Source organism: Portunus trituberculatus, chromosome 31, assembly GCF_017591435.1.
Source record: "Portunus trituberculatus isolate SZX2019 chromosome 31, ASM1759143v1, whole genome shotgun sequence".
NCBI lineage: Eukaryota > Metazoa > Arthropoda > Malacostraca > Decapoda > Portunidae > Portunus > Portunus trituberculatus.
Window position 1 is genome coordinate 23,890,306 of NC_059285.1, and position 25,316 is coordinate 23,915,621.

Below are 25,316 nucleotides of genomic sequence, written 5' to 3' on the forward strand. Positions count from 1 at the left end.
AATTACAAAGAGTCTTGATGGGGAAGACAGGCTTGGTCAACTCTTCGTCATCATCAAGATCCTCATCATCAGCACCTCCTCTTGCCTCATCCACCAGGACCAGCGGGAGATTCAAATGGAGACCAAATCTTGCAATCGCGAGTCAAAGTCGTACTCGGCAAAATATGGGATATTTTACCAATTCGTGTATATGCGAGTTTCATGTTCGGCGAGGTATGACTGTACTTGGATCATCCATGTGTAATCCACAAAAGTGTTATCACCATAGTGCTAACATATGTGTTCTTTGGATCATATATGTGTATCATAGTAGTGCTAATATATGTGTCCTTTGACCATATATGTGTATCATAGTAGCACTAACATATATGTCCTTGGATCATATATGTACATGCACCAGGTGTAAAACTAACCAGGACGACTTGAAAAGGCCAGTAAAGGAAAACCACGTCGACCGAAGCGCAGAAAGAAGAGTGGGTGGACCACGTGGAGTCTAGCAGTGAACTGACTTGGAACTGGCGAGTGGCGATACAAGCATCTCTCGTCTACTACCGGTGACGTCAGTTAAATGTCGTGAAGTGAAACTAAAAGTTTTCAACTTGAAAAATTATATTCAAGAAAAATATAGGAAAGCATTGATTCTCAAATAGAGTGTTTGATTAATAGAATGGTCTCAGTAATCAGATTGTTAGTGCTGAGTCACTAAGGAGACGATTCAACAAGTTTATGGATGGGATAATAGGTGGAAATAGGTAGTTGTATTTTTTACTGGGTCTGTCACATGTAGGCCTGATGGGTTGTTGCAGTTTCCTTTGTTTTCCTATGTGCTAAGCCTATGTGAGGCTTGCTATGTTTACCATCCCTTTTGATTTATAACTTTTACAGGCTTACCCATTGGTCAGCATATCTATCTGTCAGCCCGTATTGATGGACAGCTGGTGGTGAGGCCATACACTCCTGTCTCCAGTGATGAAGATAAGGGTTTTATGGACCTGGTAGTTAAGGTAAGTTTGTGTGTGTGATTGTGTGTATTAGAGAGGAATCTCATTTTGTTAATACAGGTAACCCTTGATTTATGCAATAGATGCGTTCCAAGAGGCATCGCGTATATCAAAATTTGCGTAAAACAAACATGTAATTCTCATAAGAAACAATAGATAATAGGGGGGATGTGGTCCAAAAAAAATCATACAAAATACTCTATATATTTGGCTAAATTAACATGTTTTTATTATTTACCATTCTAAATACTACAAGTGTATTTAAAGTAAAGGGAAAAACAAGAAATAATAAGAGAAAGCAAAAATAATAAGAGAAAACAACAAAACAAAGAATACGTAAACAAAACACTCACTGCATCACTGCCATCACCACTCACACCACAGTCAGTCACCATCTTCCTCTGAGCTTTACCATTTTATCAAAAACCCACCTATCAAAAATAACCCCACATTCATAAGAAGATGAAGGACGTTTTGGGGCCATCTTGGTGAATTATAGGCAGATTGAAGAGATTCTGTCTGTACTCAGTGCTGGCAGACTGCAAATGAGGCACGTTTACAAAACAACATTTCTATTAGCTTTTTACAAATCTTGCTCCCAAGAAAGGATTGTTTTATAATGCATAAAGTGAAATCTTACATGGAATACCAAAATATAAAGCAAAGATGAGGTCGGCCACAGACGAGGCGGAGACTCGCGGCGACTCGGCCGCTTCTTCTTCTTGTGACCATTTTAGCTTGCGTGTTGCTTTCACCACGATATTTATGTTTCCACTCCTCTACTGCCTGCTATAATGGATATCATATCTTAGTATTCATATACGCTCATGCCATGAGGATAACCTGGACTCTGTGGCAGTGAGTGATAGTGAATTACTAATGAAATACCGCGGTATTTCATTAGTAATTCACTATCACTCAGTGCCACGGAGTCGAGGTTATCCTGATGGCATGACCATATGTGAATACTACTCGTAAGATATGATATCAATTATAGCAGGCAATAGAGGAGTGGAAACATAAATAGCAACCTGAGAGCAACCTGATAGATAGCAACCTCATTACCGTCCCTCCAAGCGTTCATGCAGGGCCGTTTTTAGCTATAGGCGGACAAGGCGATTGCCTAGTGCCCCCAAGCCACCAGGGAGCCCCCTGGGTAGCTTGGAAAATTTAAATTTCCTTAGTCACCCAGGGGCTCCGACGAAAAATTGAAATCTAGGGCACCCCCCAAACAGCATCTTGCCTAGGGCCCCCACAAAGCTAGAAACGACCCTATGTTCATGGATGCCATTTCGCGGTAGGAGGTTGCTCTGACGTCGTTAAAGTTTCTTGGATTCAGCTCCTGGCAGCCAATGAGCTTTTTTAGGTGGGCTACCAGCCTCCATCTGCCAACAGCAATGAATCTTTGTGGATGCTATTTTACGAAGGTTGGTATGTGAGCAGGAGGTTGCTATGGAGGTTGTCTGTACCAACATAGACAACAACCTGCTTCTTGGATCTGGCCCCAGAGCTCCCACCTATCGACCAGCTGCGGAACTCTCTGGCACGCAGTTTGAAATTGCGCATCTGGCGCGCAGTTTGAAAATATGGTTGGGCCAAATCGCATATAAGCAAACCGATCGCGCAAATTAAATTAATTATATTTTTTCGGTCGCGTTATAACAAAAACGCATAAATCAAACACGCTTAAATCGAGAGTTACCTCTATAGTTATGCAAGGCCTGAGTTACTCTTGTATTGTTAAATCTATATCAATCTAATTTTTTTACAGTTGATGTACCCAACATTATTACTGTCATTACTTCTTTTTGTAAACTATTCTAAATGTTTGAACTTTCATGAAAAAACTCTTTTGTAGATATTCAAATATCTCTGAGTTGCTACAAGTTTGTTTACATTTTCTCCCTGCTTCTTTTAATTGCCACTTTTCTTAGAAAAAACAGTCATTCTTCCATACCTTGGTTCTTTTTTTATGATATGTTCTTGCAATCAGCCACCACACATGTAAAGACCACAGGATGTATTAACAAAAATTCTTAGGTTTGTCTTAATTGTCCTTATTTTGGTCTTTGTCTTGATCTTAGTTTGCTGAGATGAACTCTCGAGGGTCAGTATGAAGTGGCGTAAAGGCCCGTACACAATTCCCGACGTCGAATATTCTTGAGTTGCCATTGATCACTGGCTGTTTTAATACGTGACTCAGTATGCAGCCAGCCAGTTCGCAAGAGACACACATTCTAAAATTCATATCATAATAAATCTTGAGGTATTGAGTCCTTGTAAAGCAAAACATTAATTCCAAGTGTTTATCCTAACATTATCCATATGATCTGGTAATACACACTCTACAAAACTGTTATTATAAGCTTAATACTCACAGTCACGGTTTCAATGCTCTCACATTTTTTACTAGTCTCAACTACATATTTGGTTTGAAACATTTTTTCATATAGTTCAACAGAGAGCACTGTTTCTCCTCTAAATATTACAAAGGAATACATTCTGTAATAATCTTGGTAGAGCAACGTTTTTGCAGCCGAAGGCATATCAAACCGAAAAGACTAACTGAACTCAGGAACAGCGAGTCCTCTCAAAACACCAAAACAACCACGCGGCCCGCGGTTGTTTGGAAGCTCGTTTGGAGTAGGGTGACCAGACGTCCCTGGTTTCCGGGGACAGTCCCCAATTTCAGTGACCTGTCCCCGGCTACTGCTGTCCCCGGTTTTCTGTAACTGAAAGATCACTTGATGCATTTAAAAACTACTCCTTTTGATTATGATAATTATGTCCTTTTATCATTACTCTTTTAGAATGTCAAGAATAAGAGAAGGCCTTAGTTTCCGTGAAGACGGTGAAATGTATAGCGGACACATTTTAACAGCTAATGGGTGTTCATGATCTCAGATATTTCATCAGGTAGAGATTTTTTTTTCTTTGCAACTTGAGTAAATAAGGTGAGCGAAACTTTTGATTGCTGGTTTAGAAATGGTATGGATAGTGTCCCCGTTTTAGTTTTTCCAGTGCAAAAACACTACATGTTTTTACCTCCCTGAACTGAAAATGTCCCCGGAATTTGTCTCAGAAATCTGGTCACCCTAGTGTGGAGTGTTCTTAGAGCTGGAACAGAATGCCGGTTTATACATGTGCTGTAGCTGACTGCAATTCTATATCAAAAAAGAAAAACTAAGGCGTGAAAGGATGGACTGTGTTTCCCAGGAAGTAAGATGCGGCTCGAAAAAGATTATGGAAGACACGATGTAAACGAGGCCCGACGTAGAGAGCTACCAAGGACCATGCTATCTGCTCAAAGCACTTCATAGATTGGTGCAAAGGACCATAAGCATCGCATCCAGACCCTGAACTGTTTGCCTATAACCGATGGGGAGCAGGTAGAAACCTGCTTGATGTTGTTTACATACAGAACGGACAATCTTTCACTGAAGTCATACAAGGATTTTGCATCAAAACATCGTGTTTATTTGATATTCGTCACATTTTCTGAATTTGATTGCTAATTAATTAACTTGAACCAATGAAATGTGCTTGCTTACTGAAAATAATGTAATTCACTCAAGGTGATGAAGTGTCCCAAAACTGAGACCATGAACCAAACATTTTTGGCTCGTTTTGCCATATTATGTTCTCTGTGCTTGGTGAAGCTGATTAGAGATGTTCCTAATGATTTATTACTTAGTTTGATAGCACATATATGACGTAATATTTTTTTTCCAGCATACCGAGTTGAATGTGCTAAATTAAGTTATCTGGCGAATCTGGCAGCTTTTCAGCACTTTCCAACGTCGGGAATAGAGACTGATTCCACGGTGAGTCACTGTGTGTTGAAGGGGAAACGGGGGGGAGGGGGGATGAGTGTGCAAACTTGTTGACAAGCAGTCAGTCTCTTGTGAACAGCTGGAGAAGGAGTATGTACACTGAACTCTTGGATGCCACCACTGTTAACATAGATCAAGAGGCCCTCTTATTGGCTATTGTGATATCTGCTTCCAGAAAATTGTGGGTAAGAAAAGGAACAGTCACTGGTAGAAGGAATGGTTTTCCAGGTGAAGTGAAAGAGAGAGTAATGCGGCTGATGTATACTTCCCTTTACTGTGGGTATGAGACTGCCTGAGCAGCCTGGTGGGCAGCACTAAAATGCTGCTTGTCCAGGGCATCCACAGAATCTTGTAGCCCAGTCCACTTTAACCATATATGGGAGTTCTTTGGAAGCAATTACATTCTTCCCAAGCTAAAAAAAATCTCAGTGTGGATGGGGTCTTAACATGTTCCCTGTGATAGGACCCACTGGTGGGTCATACAACAGTTTTCACATACATCGCATTTTAATCTTATTATTAATAGAATTTGGATTATATAGTAAAATTGAATTAAAGTGTTTGTAGAAGGGCATGATAAGCAATGATTGATGAATAAAATGAAGCTTATTCCATTTTTGGTGATAAAAAAAAATTATATGAAAAAGTCTTTGTTTCCATATTCTCTTTCTAATACATGTAAAAAAAAACTATATTGCATTTTTTCCTTCAGAACATAAAACTTTTCTATAATAAATAATTGAAACATATCACAATTGGATTTTCCTTGACAAGCTTCAATTATTTATTATAGATTTTTTATATTTTCCTGATATTATTTGGATAAATTGTAAAAAAAATCTGCCATTGGTGACACTTTTGAATTGCAAATATAAATAAACATAAATAAAGAGACAAAACAGAAACAAGAAAATTGCTATAAAATTTAACTGAAAAATACTTGTTCCTTTTTTCTAATATAAGTAAGAAAACTATATTATTTTATATTTTTCCTTCAGAAGAACATAAAACTTTTCAATAACAAATAATATAAACTGAGATATCACAGTTGGACTTTCCTTGATAAGCTTTAATAATTGTCTTTAGTGATCTTTTCATAATATCATAATTTTCTTGACATCATCTTTATTATCTTATTTTATATTTTCTTTCTTCTTTTGAACTAAGTTGACCATAAAACCTTGTAGTATTAATTTTCTTCTTCTTCTTCTTCCTCAGCTTTATCCCGTTTCTATACGGGGTCGCTGTTCCTGGTCAGCCGTTTCCAAATGCCTCAGTTTTCATATTCAGCGCTATCCAGATCAATTCCTTTGCTTCTTAGATCATCTTCTACACAATCTTTCCATCTTCTCTCTGGTCTCCCCCTCCTTCTTCTACCTTCCACTCTCATATCGGAGATTCTATTTCCCAGGTATTGTCCATCTCTTCTTTTAACGTGACCATACCATTGAAGCCTCCGCTCCTGCACTTTCTTTGAAGCTTCTACCACCTTAGTCGTCCCTGTAATTCTTTCATTCCTGATCTTATCAAGTCTCGTTACTCCACACATCCACCTCAACATCTTCATTTCCGTAGGCTACGTCCAGTTTCTTCTCCTGTGACTTTTTAATAGGCCATGCTTCCGCACCATAAATCATTGCAGGTCTTACTACAGTTTTATGAACTTTGCCCTTCACTCTTGCGCTGATCTTTTTTGTCGCATAACACTCCTGACACATTTTTCCAGTTTCTCCACCCAGATTGTATCCTATGATTTATTTCGGAATCGAGATTTCCATCTGATGTTAAATGCGAACCGAGGTATTTAAAGTTATTAACTTTTTTCACATTTTCGTCCAGTAATGAAGTATCTTTGATTTCCTCTTCTCCATTAAAAACCATATACAGTACAAGTCCTTAAATCCGGAACCTTATAATCCCGAAATCCTTATAATCCGGAAAATTTGAAAGGCTGAGTTAAATATGTAAAAAGTAAGAAATAATAGTAATAAATACAGTAATACTCCACTTAACGAACAGGATAGGGGGTGTCAAAGCTGTTCGTAGAGCGAAAATTTGTTATCATGGGGAGACACAACACGCAGGCTAAAAGGGTCACAAGAAGAATAAGAAGCGGCCGAGTTGCCGCGAGTTTTCCGCTTCCTCTGTGGCTCATCTCATCTCTGCTTTATTTTTTTGTATTCCATTTAAGATTTCACTTTATACATTACAAAACAATCCTTTCTTGGGGTCAAAGTTTGTAAAAAGCTAATAGAAATGTTGTTTTGTGAACATAAATGCAAGAATGTGAGAGAATTTGTACGTAGCTCCTCTAACTTCCAATGACTCATATGACATACATAAAAGTAGTGGTAAACCGGTGGTCAAGGTTATCCTCGTGGCATGAGCGTATATGAATACTAAGATATGATGTCCATTATAGCAGGCAAGAGAGGAGTGAAAACATAAATATCATGATGAAAGTAACACGCAAGCAAAAGGGTCACAAGAAGAAGAAGAAGTGGCTGAGTGGCTGCGAGTCTCCCGTTTAATCTGTGGCTCTTATCTCTGCTTTATTTTTTGGTATTCCATGTAAGATTTCACTTTATGCATTACAAAACAATCCTTTCTTGGGGGCAAGGTTTATTAAAAGCTAATAGAAATGTTGTTTTATGAACATAAATGCATATATAAGACAGTACAGTGGGCGCAAAAATAAAGTTTACCCCTGTAACGCGAAAATAAAGTTAACGCATAATTCGCCGGCCACTTTGTATTTGAATTACCATGATGTGAGTGGTGGGAGGAGCGTGATATGACGCGTGCTTCCCCTCCGCCACCTTACACACCACTTCTGACACTTGAGTCAGTTAGTGCGCTCTCAGAGCTGAAGGAGAGCACAGTTATGATGCACTGCCCCACGGGCCTCACTTTCCGCCCACGCACCAAACACAAAACCACACCAAACACTACCACAGCATCACAATGGGTCGGAAGAAGCTTACAATGGAAGAAAAGGCCGGGCCCTTGCCCTAATAGAGCAGGGAATGCCGGTGAAGCACGTTGCTGCCGAATTAAATGTCAGCAGAGTGTCCTCTTCAAGCTTAAAAGTCCGCTGTCCCTGCCTACCGCACGTTACCACCTCGCAAACTGGGATGTGGGCGCAAGATTGTGTGTGTGTGTGTGTTTTCACTGTTTGATCTGCTGCAGTCTCTGACGAGACAGCCAGACGTTACCCTACGGAACGAGCTCAGAGCTCATTATTTCCGATCTTCAGATAGGCCTGAGACCAGGCACACACCACACACCGGGACAACAAGGTTACAACTCCTCGATTTACATCCCGTACCTACTCACTGCCAGGTGAACAGGGGCTAGACGTGAAAGGAGACACACCCAAATATCTCCACCCAGCCGGGGAATCGAACCCCGGTCCTCTGGCTTGTGAAGCCAGCGCTCTAACCACTGAGCTACCGGGTGTGTGTGTGTGTATTTACCTATTTGTATTTACCTAGTTGTAGTTTTACAGGGCCTGGGCTTTATGCTCGTGTGGCCCCGTCTCCATATCTACACTTATCCAATCTTACTTTAAAAGTATGCACACTCATTGCAGACACTACTTCTTCATTTAAACTGTTCCACGTCTCAATACATCTTTGCGGGAAACTATATTTTTTAACATCTCTCAGACATCTTCCTTTTCTCAGCTTTTTACTATGCGATCTTATGCTTCGGATGTCATATTCTTCTCTCAGGATCTGTTTCTCATTATCCACTTCGTCCATTCCGTTGATCAATTTAAAAACTTGTATCAGGTCTCCTCTCTCCCTTCTTTGTTCCAGGGTTGGTAGATCCATAGCCTTTAGTCTCTCCTCATATGTCATCCCTTCAAATTCTGGAACCATTCTTGTAGCCATTTTTTGTAGTCTCTCCAATTTCCTTATGTGTTTCTTTTTATCAGGGGTCCACACTACTCCTGCATATTCCAATCTGGGTCTTATTATAGTACTTATCAATTTCTTCATCATTTCTTTGTCCATGTAGTGAAATGCTACTCCAATATTCCTTAGCAAATTATATGTTTCTCTAAAAATTCTATCAATATGGCTTACTGGTTGATTGTTTTCTTCCATCGTCACTCCTAAGTCCTTTTCCTTTTTTACTTTCTCCAGTTCTACTCCATCTCCCATCTTATAGATTCACACTGGTCGTCTTTCACTCTTTCCCATTTCCATGACATGGCTTTTGTTCACATTGAATTCCATTTCCACTTTTGCTCCATTCCCATATCTTATTTAGGTTTTCTTACAGTATTTCACAATCCTCTTTTTGCTGTATAACTCTGCACAGTTTCGTATCATCTGCAAACAGATTTATGTAGCTGTTCACTCCTTCTGACATGTCGTTAATATAAATGAGGAAAAGTATTGGTGCCAATACTGACCCCTGTGGCACTCCGCATTCTACTGCTCTCCACTAGGACTTCATATCTTTAACTACCGTCCTTATTTCTCTCCCCCTCAAATAATTTTCTATCCATCTCAATGTGCTGCCTTTTAAGCCACCCTTCTTCTCTAACTTCCATAGTAATCTTGCATGTGGCACTTTGTCAAACGCCTTTTTTAAATCGAAATAAATACAGTCAACCCATCTCTCTTTCTCTTGTACTCTATCAACTATTCTAGAATAGAAACTCAATAAATTAGTTACACAAGACCGTCTTTTCCTAAAACCAAATTGGCTATTTGATATTAATTTGTTGTCTTCAAGGAACTCGATCCATTGTTTCTTTATTATTCTTTCACACATCTTGCATATTACACTAGTTAGTGATACTGGTCTGTAATTTAAAGGTTCTTCCTTCCTTCCACTCTTATATATGGGAACCACCTCAGCTCTTTTCCATTCTACTGGTACTGTTCCATTTTCTATTGAGCATTTTATGATGTTGTATATAGGACTTGCTAGTTTTTCCCTACATTCTTTCAGTATTCTGCCTGAGACTTCATCTGGTCCCATTGCCTTGTCTTCTCCAGTTCCTTCATTAATTCTTTTATTTCAAGCTTGGTTACTTTAATCTCTTTCATATAGACTGTCTCTCTATTACCCTGTGGCCTTTCAAATTTAGATTCCTTAGTAAAGACCTCCTGGAATTTATTATTTAATAGTTCTGCCATACATTTTGGGTCTTCCACCATCCCATTCTCTCCTTTTAACCTTTCTATTGTTTTTCTTTGTCTAATTTTTCCATTTATGAATTTATAGAACAATTTTGGTTGCTCCTTACATTTTTCGACAATGTCCTTTCCAAAGTTCTTTTCCTCTTCCTTCTTCACCTTAGCATATTCATTTCTCGCTGCCTTGAAGTTTTCCTTATTTGTTGGATTTCTATTTCTCCTCCACCTTTTCCATGCTCCATCTCTTTTCTCCTTTGCCCTAGCACACCTTGCGTTAAACCAATCTTTCTTTCCTTCTTCTTTAGGTCTATATTTCGGGACATATTCCCTGACTCCTGTTTTATATATTTGCAAAAATAAGTTATACTTCTCTTGCATCGTCTCTGAGTTTTCCATCTCCTTCCAGTTTACGTTTTTAAAATAGTTCCTGAGATTCTCAATATCAGCCTTTCTGTAGTTTAATTGGTCTCCTTTGTATGAATCATTTCTATCTTCCTTTCCCTCTTCTATATCTATTTCTAATATTACATGGTCACTCTTTCCCAATGGGCACTTATATCTTATATCATCATTCATTTGTATACCTTGTAAAACTAGGTCGAATCTCGCAGTCTCGTCGTTTCCTCTGAATCTTGTGCATTCCTTTACTCTCTGGTCTATCATATTGTCTATCATTAGGTTCAAGAATCTTTCTCCCCAGGCTTCTTCCCCCATACCACTTTCATAATTTTCCCAGTCCACTTCTTTACAGTTGAAATCTCCTACTAATATAACTTTTTCCTTTCTTTAACGATTCTCGTTAGACTCCTTATTGTGTCATCTATCATGTCTCTATATTCTTGATTGGTCCATGAATTTGTTTTTGGTGGCACATATGTTACAATGATTGTTAACTCTTTTTTATTAATATGCATCTTAACATACAGTACTTCTGCTTTTCCTTCCCCACATTCCACTTGGTTTATCACTATCTCCTTCCTTAACATTATCATGTTTCTTTTGTCTTGAGAACTCCTATCATTTTGTTTGTCATATTTTCTTCTTTTTCTTTAAGTTGTTATTGAATCACCTCCTGAAAATCGGCCTTATCTTTCTTATCTTGGACTCTTCATGCTTGTACTTCTTTTGTAATCACGTTCTGTACTCTTTCCTCTTCCTTGTATACTAAATCTTTCAGCTTCTCTTTTTCTTTCTCGGCTTTACCGAGTCCTTCCATCAATGTCTTGTAATTAGCTACTTCCTTTTTTAGTTCTTCGTTTTCAGTTCTTAACCTAGCTTAATTTTTCTTTGACATTTCTTATCCTTTCTCTCAGTCTTATAAACTCCTTTTCCTGTTCTTCATTCTCTTTTCATTTCCATCTTCTCCTTTATCAATTTATCTAGTTTACATTCAATATTTGACACTCTCTTTAGTATTGAAGTAGTCGTATCGAAGCCTTCGAATACGCGTTCTCCCTCACCAGCATAGTCATCATCAGCCCCTTCTCTATTCTCATGTTTGCATTTTGATGGAAGCTCTTTTTCACTCATCATTCCTTAATAATTGATTTCATGAAAAAAAAAAAAAAAAAATGAGTCCACGCTACCTGCCCAGGCCACTGTAAATACTATACAACAGGTATGTAGTGAAGATCAGCTGATCGTCGGAACCGCTCCAGTGCGTCCGCCCTTGACTGTGTCTCTCTCGTGTATTTACCTAGTTGTATTTACCTAGTTTTAGTTTTACAAGGCCTGGGCTTTATGCTCGTGTGGCCCCGTCTCCATATCTACACTTATCCAATCTTACTTTAAAAGTGTGCACACTCGTTTCAGACACTACTTCTTCATCTAAATTGTTCCACGTCTCAATACATCTCTGCGGGAAACTATATTTTTTAATATCTCTCAGACATCTTCCCTTTCTCAGCTTTTTACTATGCGATCTTGTGCTTCGGATGTCATATTCTTCTCTCAAGATCAGTTTCTCATTATCCACTTGGTCCATTCCGTTGATCAATTTATAGACTTGTATCAGGTCTCCTCTCTCCCTTCTTTGTTCCAAGGTTGGTAGATCCATAGCCTTTAGTCTCTCATCATATGTCATCCCTTCAAGTTCTGGGACCATTCTTGTAGCCATTTTTGTAGCCTCCAATTTTCTTATGTGTTTCTTTTATGAGGGGTCCACACTACTCCTGCATATTCCAATCTAGGTCTTATTATAGTATTTATCAATTTCTTCATCATTTCTTTGTCCATGTAGTGAAATGCTACTCCAATATTCCTCAGCAAATTATATGTTTCTCTAAAATTCTATCAATATGGCTTACTGGTTGATTGTTTTCTTCCATCGTCACTCCTAAGTCCTTTTCCTTTTGACTTTCTCCAGTTCTACACCATCTCCCATCTTATAGATTCCCACAGGTCGTCTTTCACTCTTTCCCATTTCCATGACATGGCTTTTGTTCACATTGAATTCCATTTCCCACTTCTTACTCCATTCCCAGATCTTATTTAGGTCTTCTTGCAGTATTTCACAATCCTCCTTTTGCTTTATAACTCTGCACAGTTTCGTATCATCCCCAAACAAATTTATGTAGCTGTTCACTCCTTCTGGCATGTCGTTAATATAAATGAGGAAAAGTATTGGTGCCAATACTGACCCCTGTGGCACTCCGCTTTCTACTGCTCTCCACTTGGACTTCATATCTTTAACTACCGTCCTTATTTCTCTCCCCCTCAAATAATTTTCTATCCATCTCAATGTGCTTCCTTTTAAGCCACCCTTCTCCTCTAACTTCCACAGTAATCTTGCATGTGGCACTTTGTCAAACTCCTTTTTTAAATCCAAGTAGATGCAGTCAACCCATCCTCTCTCTCTTGTACTCTATCAACTATTCTAGAATAGAAACTCAATAAATTAGTTACACAAGACCGTCCTTTTCTAAAACCAAATTGGCTATTTGATATTAATTTGTTGTCTTCAAGGAACTCGATCCATTGTTTCTTTATTATTCTTTCACACATCTTGCATATTACACTAGTTAGTGATACCGGTCTGTAATTTAAAGGTTCTTCTTTCCTTCCATTCTTATATATGGGAACCACCTCAGCTCTTTTCCATTCTACTGGCACTGTTCCATTTTCTATTGAGTATTTTATGATGTTGTATATAGGACTTGCTAGTTCTTCCCTACATTCTTTCAGTATTCTACCTGAGACTTCATCTGGTCCCATTGCCTTGTCTTCATCCAGCTCTTCATTAATTCTTTTATTTCAAGCTTGGTTACTTTAATCTCTTTCATATAGATTGTCTCTCAATTACCCTGTGGCCTCTCAAATTTGGATTCTTTAGTAAAGACCTCCTGGAATTTTTTATTTAATAGTTTTGCCATACTTTTTGGGTCTTCCACCATCCCATTCTCTCCTTTTAACCTTTCTATTGTTTCTTTTTGCCTAATTTTTCCATTTATGAATCTATAGAACAATTTTGGTTGCTCCTTATATTTTTCGACAATATCTTTTTCGAAATTCTTTTCCTCTTCCTTCCTCACCTTAACATATTCATTTCTCGCTGCCTTGAAGTTTTCCTTGTTTGTTGGATTCCTATTTCTCCTCCACCTTTTCCATGCTCCATCTCTTTTCTCCTTTGCCCTAGCACACCTTGCATTAAACCAATCTTTCTTTCCTTCTTCTTTTGGTCTAAATTTTGGGACATATTCCCTGACTCCTGTTTTGTATATTTCCAAAAATAAGTTATATTTGTCTTGCATTGTCTCTGAGTTTTCCATCTCCTCCCAGTCTACGTTTTTTAAAATAGTTCTTGAGATTCTCAATATCAGCCTTTCTGTAATTTAATCGGTCTCCTTTGTATGAATCGTCTCTATCTTCCTTTCCTTCTTCTATATCTATTTCTAATATTGCATGGTCACTTTCCCAATGGGCACTTATATCTTATATCGTCATTCATTTGTATACCCCTTGTAAAAACTAGGTCCAATCTCGCTGGCTCGTCGTTTCCTCTGAATCTTGTGCATTCCTTTACTCTCTGGTCCATCATATTGTCTATCATTAATTTTAAGAATCTTTCTCCCCAGGCTTCTTCCCCCATACCACTTTCATAATTTTCCCAGTCCACTTCTTTACAGTTGAAATCTCCTACTAATATCACTTTTCTCCTTTCTTTAACGATTCTCATTAGACTCCTTATTGTGTCATCTATCATGTCTTTATATTCTTGATTGGTCCATGAATTTGTTTTTGGTGGCACATATGTTACAATGATTGTTATCTCTTTTTATTAATATGCATCTTAATATACAATACTTCTGCTTTTCCTTCCCACATTCCACTTGATTGATCACTATCTCCTTCCTTAACATTATCATGACTCCTTCCTCCTTTACCCACTCTGTCTCTTCTCCATACATTATACCTATTATCCAAGACTATTTTGATTTCCTCATTTAGTTTTGTTTCAGCCAGGCATACAATATCTGGATTTTCTTTCCTTATGTAATCTCTTAATTCTAATTTACTTGATAAAACCCCGTCTATGTTCGTATACATCATTTTTAGTCTTTTGCCTTTATCATTTTTAGTTAAACTTGTTCCACTTTTTTCTCTTCCTTCTTGTTTATATACCATTTCCTTATCCTGTGTGTGTGTGTGTGTGTGTGTGTATTTACCTAATTGTATTTACCTAATTGTAACATACGGGAAAAGAGCTATGCTCGTTGTCCCGCTCCATATCTACTAATGTCCAGCTTTTCTTAAAATCATGAATATTCCTTGCGTTGACCACTTCCACGTCTAAACTATTCCATGCTTCCACCCTTCTATGAGGGAAGCTATATTTTTCACATCTCTCCTATAAGTGGCCATTTTAGTTTTTTCCCATGCCCTCTCGACATTCTTTCATTCCACATACACAGATCTTCCCTATCCATTTTTCCATGCCAATCATCACTCTGTATATTGCTATCAGGTCTCCCTTTCTCTTCTGTTTTCCAGGGTCGGAAGTTGCATTCTTTTCAGTCTGTCTTCATAAGTCAAATCTCTTAAGTCAGGCACCATTTTTGTTGCAGCCCTCTGTACTTTCTCTAGTTTCCTTATGTGTTTCTTTAAGTTCGAGCCCACTGTATTGTTGCATATTCAAGCCTCGGTCTTATCATTGCAGTAATTATTTTCTTCATCATTTCTTCATCTAAATATACGAACGCCACTCTTATGTTCCTCAATAAGTTCAATACTTCTCCAATTATTTTGTTTATATGTCTCTCTGGCGATAGGTCATTGGTAATTGTCACCCCAAGGTCTTTTTCTTCATGACTGGTTTTATGTCTTCATTTCCTATCTTGTACATACTCCTGATTCTTCTTTCACTCTTGCCAAACTCTATTTTCTTGCATTTTGTCGTGTTGAACTCCATTTGCCATGTACAGCTCCATTTCCATATTCTGTCCAAGTCTTCCTGGAGTAGTTCGCAATCTTTGTCACATCTCACTTTTCTTAACAATTTTGCATCGTCTGCAAATAGGCTCACATAACTGGACACCCCATCCACCATGTCATTTATGTAGACCGCGAACATTACTGGTGCCAACACTGATCCCTGTGGAACTCCACTCTCCACCAATCCCCATTCTGATGGTCTGTCCTTAATTATTGTTCTCATTTCTCTTCCTACCAAAAGTCTTCCATCCATTTTAGTAAACTGCCATGCACTCCTCCTACCATTTCAAGTTTCCAGATCAGTCTCCGTGTGGTACCTTATCAAAGGCCTTTTTTAAATCCAGATATATTCCATCAGCCCAACCATCTCTTTCCTGTATTACATCTATCACCCTCGAATAGTAACATATCAGGTTTGTCGTGCATGAACGCCCTTTTCTAAAACCAAATTGACACTCACAAAGTATGTCATTTTTCTCCAAGAAGTCTGTCCATCTATTCTTCACCACCCTCTCACACATCTTAGCTACCACACTTGTAAGTGACACTGGTCTATAGTTCAATGGGTCTCTTTGTTACCTGATTTATAGATTGGGACAATGTTAGCTCTTTTCCAGTCTTGGGGCACTACACCTTCCCTTAATGAGGCATCAATTACTTCACAAACTTTTTCTGCCAGTTGCTCCTGCATTCTCTTAAAATCCATCCTGATACCCCATCAGGTCCCACAGCTTTTCTCACTTCTAAACTCCCCATCATGTTCTTGATCTCCTCCACAGTTACTTGAAACTCCTTCATAATCCCTTTCTGTTCCATTACCAGTGGTTTGTCAAAAGCAGTCTCCTTTGTGAATACCTTCCGAAAGCATCCATTCATAGCCTCTGCCATTTCCTGGGATCTTCACTGCATACTCCATTTACTTCTAAACTTTCAATACTTTCTCTATTTTTGATGTTGTTGTTCACATGTCTGTAAAAAGCCTTGGTTGGTCTTTACATTTATCAATTATATCCTTTTCTTGTTTCTTTCTTTCTTCTTCTAATCAACACATATTCATTTCTTGCTCTTTTGTAACTTTCCCACTGCTTAATCCGTCTTTTCCTTCTCCACCTCTTCCATGCATCCTCTTTTCTTGTTCTAGCCTTTTCACATCTATCGTTAAACCAGTCCTGCTTTCCAACTTCTATGTTGTCTTATTGGTACAAATTTTTCTCACCTTCTTTGTATATTTTTATAAATTCCTTCCACTTTTCATTTGCTCCTTAGCACTCTTGAATTTCATCCAATTTGTCTCTTGAAAGAATTTCTTTAGGTTTCCAAAATCTGTCTTGGCATAATTCCATCTTCCCACTTTATATTCTTCATTTCTTCTAGATTTCTCTTCATCTATCACCTTGAACTCCAAAACTGCATGATCACTCTTTGCTAAAGGGCACTCCACCCTCATCTCCTCAATGACCATTGGCTCTGTACTAAAGACCAAGTCCAGTCTTGACGATGCTCCCTCTCCTCCAAACCTAGTATCTTCTTTGACCCACTGAGTTAACACATTTTCCATTGCCAGTGTCAATAGTGTATTTCCCATGTTGTCTCTGATCCTTCCATTGACCAGTCCTCCCAACACACCTCTTTACAATTAAAATCTCCCATCATTATAGTTCGTTCACAGCCACCCAACATTTCTTCCAGACATGTTCCTGTATCACTTATCATTTCTTCATATTCCTGTACTGACCATGCATTTGTCTTAGGTGGTACGTACACCACTATGTAGTGCCTCTTTTTCCTTCATTAGTTTCTGCTCTGATCTTTAGCACTTCTGCCTTTCCCATACCTTCTTTCACTTGATCCACCTTTATATCTTTTTAACCAGCAACATCACTCCTCCTCCCATCTTACCTACTCTATTTCTTTTCCAAACATTATATTTCCTTCTCCAACCATCATCAGGTCTTCTCCTCTCTCAGTTTTGTTTCAGTAAGACCCACAATATCTGGGTTCTTGTCCCTCAAGTAATCGTTGAGTTCTAAAATCCCGATATCACTCCATTTATGTTGGAATACATTACATTCCGCTCATACGTAAGTTTCTTTAGTCCTTTCTTGCTGTACTTTTCTGGGTTATGAACCACTTCCTCAGTCTCATATCCAAGATTCTCCAGAAAACTCTTTCTTCTCCTCTTCTGTCCTCTCTTCATTTTTTTCAAAGCCTCCTTTCTCAACTCATTTAACATTTCTCTTTCCTTTTCACCGAGATCTCTTCTCAACCAAATCTTCCTTGTTGTTTCCTGCTGGGCTAGCCTCCATGACTTCTCCACCAATTCATCTACATCCTTTTGTGACTTAAGTTTGATTCTTATTGGCCTCATACCTTCTCCTGTGAACTTTCCAATTCTATGGAAGTCCTCTATTTCTTGTACTAGGTCTTTTCCTCCTCCTGCACCACATTAATGATATTATTTATCACCTTTTTATGTTTTTCTCTCTCCATTTTACTCGGTGTCTTATCCTCCTCCACACCAAATATCACCACACATCTCTTTTGTCTACAGTTTCCCTCACCAATGTCTCATTTGACTTAATAACCTTCACCACTTTCTCAGCAATCTTCTCTTCTATGATCTGTTGATCTATAATTTCAGCAAGGCCCAAAGTTTTCTCCCAGACTCTTTGATTTCCTTTTCCAGACTTGCAACTTTGTAATTTACCTCCTTTCTTTCCACTTCCTGACTTTTTTTCCATTCAGCCTGCTTCTCCATCACTTTTCCTAGAGATTCTCCACATTTGTCGCAATTCACTTTAATTAGCTTAACTTCCTCTTTCAGTACTTCATTTTCTTTCTTCATATCGGCACACTCTTTCATTACATTGTCATAACTCGTTTCCAGGCCCCATACTTTTCAAACAGTTTTCAATTTTACCTTCCAACTCCAGAATTTTCTTCACATAAACGCTCTTCTCCATTATTCCTTGAAATCCTGTGAAGTCTGATTCATCTTTCGAGTTCACGGCCGCCATGTTGCGCAGATGTAAACAAACCAGCTGATGGCTCAAACGCAGGCTACAGTTTATATTCACCTTCCTGGACATTATTTTGCTAATCAACAGTTAACATGACTATATGGAGACGGGACAAGCATTACAAGCTCCTTTCCCACCTTGGTTACTCTTAGGCAATGGTAACTGTAGAATTAGAGATGATTGCTCTGGAGCTCAGCGACCACATCCGCCATCGACGGTGTCCCGTGTGTGAGTGTGTGTGTGTGTGTGTGTGTGTGTGTGTTTGTGTGTGTGTGTGTGTGTGTGTGTATTTACCTATTTGTATTTACCTATTTGTGTATGACAGGGCCCGAGCTAAGCTCTGTGTGTCCTGTCTCCTTGTCCATTCCTGTTGTATCTCTTTCATCTGATTGACACACACCGCGTCAACGACATCACTGCTCAGTTTATTCCACTTATCAATGCTACGATGCGGGAAACTGTATTTTCTCACACCATTTAGACAGATGTCTTTTATTAGCTTTTTTCCATGTCCTTGGAGCTGATTACTTGTGGTCACCTTTATCAACTCTCTGTCCAGTATGTCAATCTTGTTCACCAATTTATACATAGTTATCATGTCTCCTCTTGTTCTTCTCTCTTCTAATGTGGTCAGCCCCAGCTTCCTCAGTCTTTCCTCATAGTCTAACTCCCTGAGTCCTGGCATAACATAACATAAATAATAGGATAACAAAGGGCCACCAGGGCCCATCTAGGTTATCCTGTATCAGTCGCACAGCGACCTCGTCATCAGTACTTAAAGATACACTTACAAGTACACAATACATTATATACTAATTCTAAATATTTGGCCCATTATCAGGGCTAAGTCCTGCAGCGAATTCCTCTACAATCTGTGATCACCATACATGGGGATCATGTCTTATTTAACTATAGTAAATTTCTTATAAAAACTATCATGCAGCGCTATACATAATTATAAATTTAATAAATTTAAGTGCTTAACTAATCTGTTCTTGAACATTGTCAAACTAGTGCTATTTACAACTGTCTCTGGCAATGCATTCCAGAAGTCTACCACCCTATGACTAAAGAAATATTTTCTTATATCTAACCTGCAGCCTTGCTTTCTAATCTTCCTCCCATGATTTCTAGTCCTACTTCCCTCCTCTAAGGTAAAGAAAGATCTCACATCTATGTAGTTTGTATCTGAGAACATTTTAAATAACTCTATCATATCCCCTCTTATACATCTCCTCTCAAATGAAAACATGTTTAATGCCTTTAATCTATCTCTATACTCCAGGCGCTTCAAAGCTGGTATCATCCTAGTTGCTCTTCTCTGAAATGCTTCTAACATGTTGATATCCTGCCCATAGTGGGGTGACAAGGCCTGTATGCAATAGTCTAAATGGGGCCTAACATAGGAATTATATAAGCTACGCACCACTTCCTTACTTTTATAACTAACATTTCTGTTTATAAAACCCAGGATCCTATTTGCCCTATTTCTTGCTTCTAAACATTGCTTTGAAAATTTCATAGTCCTGTCTATCACTACTCCTAAATCCTTTCCTTCCTCTACTGCCTCTAGCCAACATCCCTCCATCTCATAGTTAAAGTTTGTGTTGTCTTTACCTAAATGCATAACCTGACACTTTTAGAATTAAACTCCATCTGCCACCTGTCTGCCCATGCTATCAGCCTGTCCAGGTCTCGTTGTATTCTGTAATTGTCCTTTTCACCCTGTACTGCACATGCTATCTTAGTATCATCTGCAAACTTTGATACTTTGCTACTAATTCCTATATCTAAATCTTTAATGTACACCAAGAAAAGAAGAGGTCCTAGCACTGATCCTTGGGGTACCCCACTAACCACTTCCTTCCACTCAGACACTGCCCCATTTAATACTACTCTCTGTTTCCTATCAGAAAGCCATTCACTAATCCAATCAACTAACCTACCCCCTATCCCATGTAGTCTCAATTTGTACACTAGCCTCCTATGCGGTACCTTATCAAACGCCTTGCTAAAATCTAGATATATAACATCTATGCTATTTCCATCATCTAACTCCTTGGTAATATATTCTAAGATATCGAGCAAATTTGTAAGACCTCCCTGATCTAAAGCCATGTTGGGTATCTCTAATTAATCTATTCTCATTTAAATGCTCCCAAATACTACCCTTAATGATTTTTTCTAGTATCTTACATACTATACTAGTTAAACTGATCGGTCTATAATTATTCGGATCATCCTTCCTACCTTTTTTAAAATTAGGAGTAACATTAGCTAACTTCCAGTCTTGAGGTATCTCAGCAAACCTAAGTGATCTTTCAAAGATTAACTTAAGTGCTTCAGAAATACTGTCTACACCCTCCCTAAGTACTCTGGCATGTAGCTCATCAGGACCACTAGCTTTCCTATCGTCTAGTTCAAGAATAAATTTCCTAATAATTCCCGGTTTTATATTAATATTTTCTAAAGCTCTTAAACTACTCGTTGCACTGTTTGTAACAGGATTTCCTATTCTTTCCCTAGTAAATACTGAAGAAAATTGTTCATTCAATAATTCTACCATGTCTTCATTTTGATCCACTACTACACCATCTTTTCTGAGTGGTCCAATCCTATCCTTATTTCTTTTATCACTGACCTTGTAATAACTATATAATTTTTCGGGATCTTTACTCCCAGCTCTAGCTAGTTTTATCTCTGCCTGCCTTTTACTTTTTTTATAACCTTACTCAAATCATCTCTGACTTGTCTGTACCTAATCAAATCTACATCTTCCCCACTTTTCTGCAACTCTCTGTATGCCCTCTTCTTCTCTCTGATCTGGCTACCTATCTCATGAGTCCACCATAATGGCTTCCTGTTTCTCTGCCATCTGGCTCGCCTGCTCCCTCTTCCCCACTCTGCTCTTCCCAACAGAGGGCCAAGCCACCCTGTCGCCCTCAGAAGTTCCAACCTTCGGCCTAACACTGATCTCCTGCCTAATTTTTTCCACTGCCTCCCCAAGCCTCTTAACCTCCTTCTTCAACTCAAAGATGAGAACTTGTCAGACTTTTCCCCTCACTTAGCTTTCTGATTTCCTCTCGCAATTCTCGGTGCTCAAGAGAAAGAACTAAATTCTCGCTCTTGAGCCTACACACCATACACTGAGAAAAGTCAACGACCTTCCTGTCATGCCCACACATATCACACACAACAAACTCTCCCAATCCCATCTCAACACTCTCTTTCACGCACTCAATCACACTCTGATATACCTCAGTAGCTACCGCCATACTAACACAATCTGTTAACTCACAAACAAATAAAAATACTTGGTGACGCCGGGGTGGGGGAACCGCGGTGGTGGGGGGGCCTAAGTGAGGTCAACTAATCCTCTTTCAAGGTCAACTTGACAGTTACAAGCCTAGTCTCCTCGCTCTACCAAAATACTTTTAACTCACAAACACTGATTCTAACCACTGTTTCACTCTAATCTAACACTTGCAGTACACACTTTCACTTCACTAACACTCAAAAGCACCACACACAGACACCAAGCACAAATACCACTCGCTAACTATAAAAACCACAGCCAAAAACGGAGCGCACACACAACACGTCCACTCGCCACCGCAACTAGCTCTGTTGTTCTCTGTTGTGGTACCATCCTTGTTGCCAGCCTCTGTACCCTTTCTACCTTCTTCACATTTTTCTTCATATGTGGTGACCAGACACAAGCTGCATATTCTAACTGGAGTCTTATTAAGGTACATAATATCTTCATCATTCCTTCATCTAGGTAGTGGAATGCAAGGCCAATATTTTGAAGCATGTTATATGTTTTTCCAAAAATCTTGTTAATGTGTTTCTCCGGTGACAAAGTGTTTTGCATGGTTATTCCTAAGTCTTTTTCCTCATTGGTCTCTTTAATTTTCTCATCACCCAGCCTGTAATCCCAGTTTGGTCTGTATCTACTTCTTCCCATTTTCATAACATGGGTCTTGTCTATATTAAATTCCATCTGCCACTCCTTACTCCACTCATATATTTTATCAAGATCTTCCTGTAACTTGTTACAATCTTCCACATTCTTTACTCTCCTCATAATTTTAGTATCGTCCGCAAACATGTTCATGTAACTGTCAATTCCTACTGGCATATCATTAACATAAATCAAAAACATGATGGGACCAAGCACTGACCCTTGTGGAACTCCACTGGTTACCTTCTTCCACTCGGACTTCCTTCCTCTCACCACTGTTCTCATTTCTCTTCCCATTAAGTAATTTTCCATCCATTTTGCTAGTTTATCATTTACTCCTCCAATCTTCTTTAGTTTCCACATCAGTCTATTGTGTGGTACTTTATCAAAGGCCTTTCTCAAGTCCAGGTAGATAGCATCCACCCATCCCTCTCTATGTTGTAGTATGTCAGTCACTCTTGAATAAAAACATAATAAATTGGATACGCACGATCTTCCTTTTCTGAAACCAAACTGTCTTTCACTCAGAATGTTTTCACTTTCTAGATACTCACTCCACTTAGCTTTAATTACTTCTTCACATACCTTGCACAATATACTAGTCAACGATACTGGTCTATAATTTAGCGGTTCCATTCTACTACCATTCTTATATATAGGCACAATGTCAGCTCTTTTCCACTCTTTCGGGACTAATCCTGTTCGTATGGAGGTTTCCACAATATCAAATATGGGGTTCAACAATTGATCCTTACATTCATTTAGCAACCTCCCAGATATGCCATCAGGCCCCATTGATTTATTAATATCCAGATTGCTTATAATTTTCCTTACATCTTCCTTAGTAACCATGATGTCCTGCATTTGCTTTATTTCCGTAGGCCTTCCTCCCATAAAATGCTCCTCCTTTGTAAACACTTTGCAAAAGTTGTCGTTCAAAATTTCAGCTATATCTCCAGCATCCTCATATACTTCTTCCCGTTTTTACCTTTTCTATTGCCTCCCTTATATTTAGTTTTCCATTTATGAATTTGTAAAACATTTTGGGTCACTATCACAGTTTTCCACCACCCTCTGTTCATATTCCTTCTGTGCTGTTCTCCTTACTTCAACATATCTATTCCTTGCTGTTTTGTAACTTCTCTTGATAATACATCACTGTTTTTCTTAAGTTTCTTCCATGCCTTTTCTTTGTTCTTTTTGCTTCTTCACAATTTCTATTAAACCACTGTTTATTATTTAAAGTCCTCTTTCTGTGATATGGCACAAACTTTTCACAGCAGAGTTATACAAATCCATAAATTTATCGTATTTCAATTGCATATCCCTTTCCTGGTATACCACGGACCAATCAGTTTCATTAAAGAACTCCCTTATATGGTTATAATTTGCCCTAGTATAATTTAATTTTTCCTCTCTGCGTTCCACAATCTTATTTGTGCTTAATTCCGTATCCAGCTCAAAGCTTAGGACATCATGATCGCTTTTCCCCAAGGGACATTTATGTTCAATTTCCTCTTTTAGAGATTCCCTGGTAAATACCAAATCCAACCTTGCTGCAACATCTTGTCCCCTGCACCTTGTTGGTGATCTCACCCACTGTGTCATCAAGTTATTTGTTGCTACCTTTAACAATTCTTCTGCCCACTCACCACCGTTCACCACTTCGTAGTCTTCCCACACTATTTCTTTGCAATTAAAGTCTCCAACTATCATCACTCTATCCTTTCTGATGAGTTCTTGCTTCATTCTGTCTAGAGTATTTATCATCACCATTTGGTACTGTTCATATTCCCAAGCATTGGTTCTGGGTGGTATGTATACTGTTATAATATTATTGTCCCTCTTGCCATCTGTTATAAGCATACTTATCACTTCCTCATTTCTCTTACTATAGTTCATCTCCTTCACTATCAGATCTTCCTTAGTAAGAACCATTATACCACCACCTCCTTTATTTTTTCTAAAATTTCTCCATACTTTGTAGTGTTTTACAACAAACCAGTCTAGCTTTATTTCAGGCCTTAGCTTTGTTTCCACTATACACATTATGTCCGGTTCATTATTTCTTAGGTAATCCATACATTCTAGTCTCTTAGACAGAAATCCATCTATATTCATGTAAGTCACTTGTATTCCATTCCTAGTCTTTCTTCCATGTAATGACTATTCTGCCTGTTTTATCCACCACTTCTTTAGCCTCCCATTTCTCATCCTCCTCTGTTCTTTCGTCATTCCTCTCTTTTACTTCAGTTACAAGCTCTTTCATTTTCATTCGCTCATCCTGTGACATATTGCTTCTTATGTAAATTGTTTTGGTTTCCTCAGAGTCCTTAAGTTTCCAAGCCCTCCTCAACAAGGCCTCAGCTGCCACCTGAGACTTGAATTTAAATTTTAATGGTCTATTCTTGCCTTCCTCAAAAGCTGCCAATCTCACACTTTCTTCTACCTCAGCATATAGGTCCTCTTCCTCCACAGAGATCTTGTTCAGTAAAGACTTAATCCTGTCATTTTCCTTATCCCTCCTGTCCTGCCAGTTCCTGTTAGTTTCTTCCCTCAATCCTGTTATGATTACACATTTTTTCTTTTCAGCTATATCTCTCACCAAATACTCATTTTCCTTTAGTGCCTTTACCATTTCACTCTGTATAATCACTTTATTTTCCTCTTCCTGCTTTTTCACTATCTCCCTAAAGGACCTTTGTATCTCCTGATGTTCATGGTTCACTTTTTTCATCCTGCCATCAATTAGATTAAGGCATTCCTCCTTCCTCAAGTCCCCTTCGGATATTTTTATCTCCATTTCCATGAGTTTAGCCTTCATCTCTTCACATTGTTTCCTTAGTTGTTGGTTTTCCTTCTCCATCTCTACTTTTTCCTTCAATAGCTCTTTATTCCCTATCGTTAACAAA

The 25,316-nt window shown here is 38.6% G+C and overlaps 1 protein-coding gene across 1 annotated transcript in view; it reads left to right on the forward strand.

Annotated features, from left to right (window-relative positions):
• Positions 1-872: 872 nt before the first annotated feature.
• The window catches only part of LOC123511113 (NADH-cytochrome b5 reductase 1-like), a gene marked incomplete at its 5' end in the record, with an annotated part of 136,055 nt that continues 111,611 nt past the window's right edge, over positions 873-25,316 (forward strand). The window contains one exon of the mRNA XM_045266735.1: positions 873-1,004. Within this exon, the coding sequence (XP_045122670.1) occupies positions 873-1,004 (132 nt within the window). The remainder of the gene's footprint in view (positions 1,005-25,316) is intronic.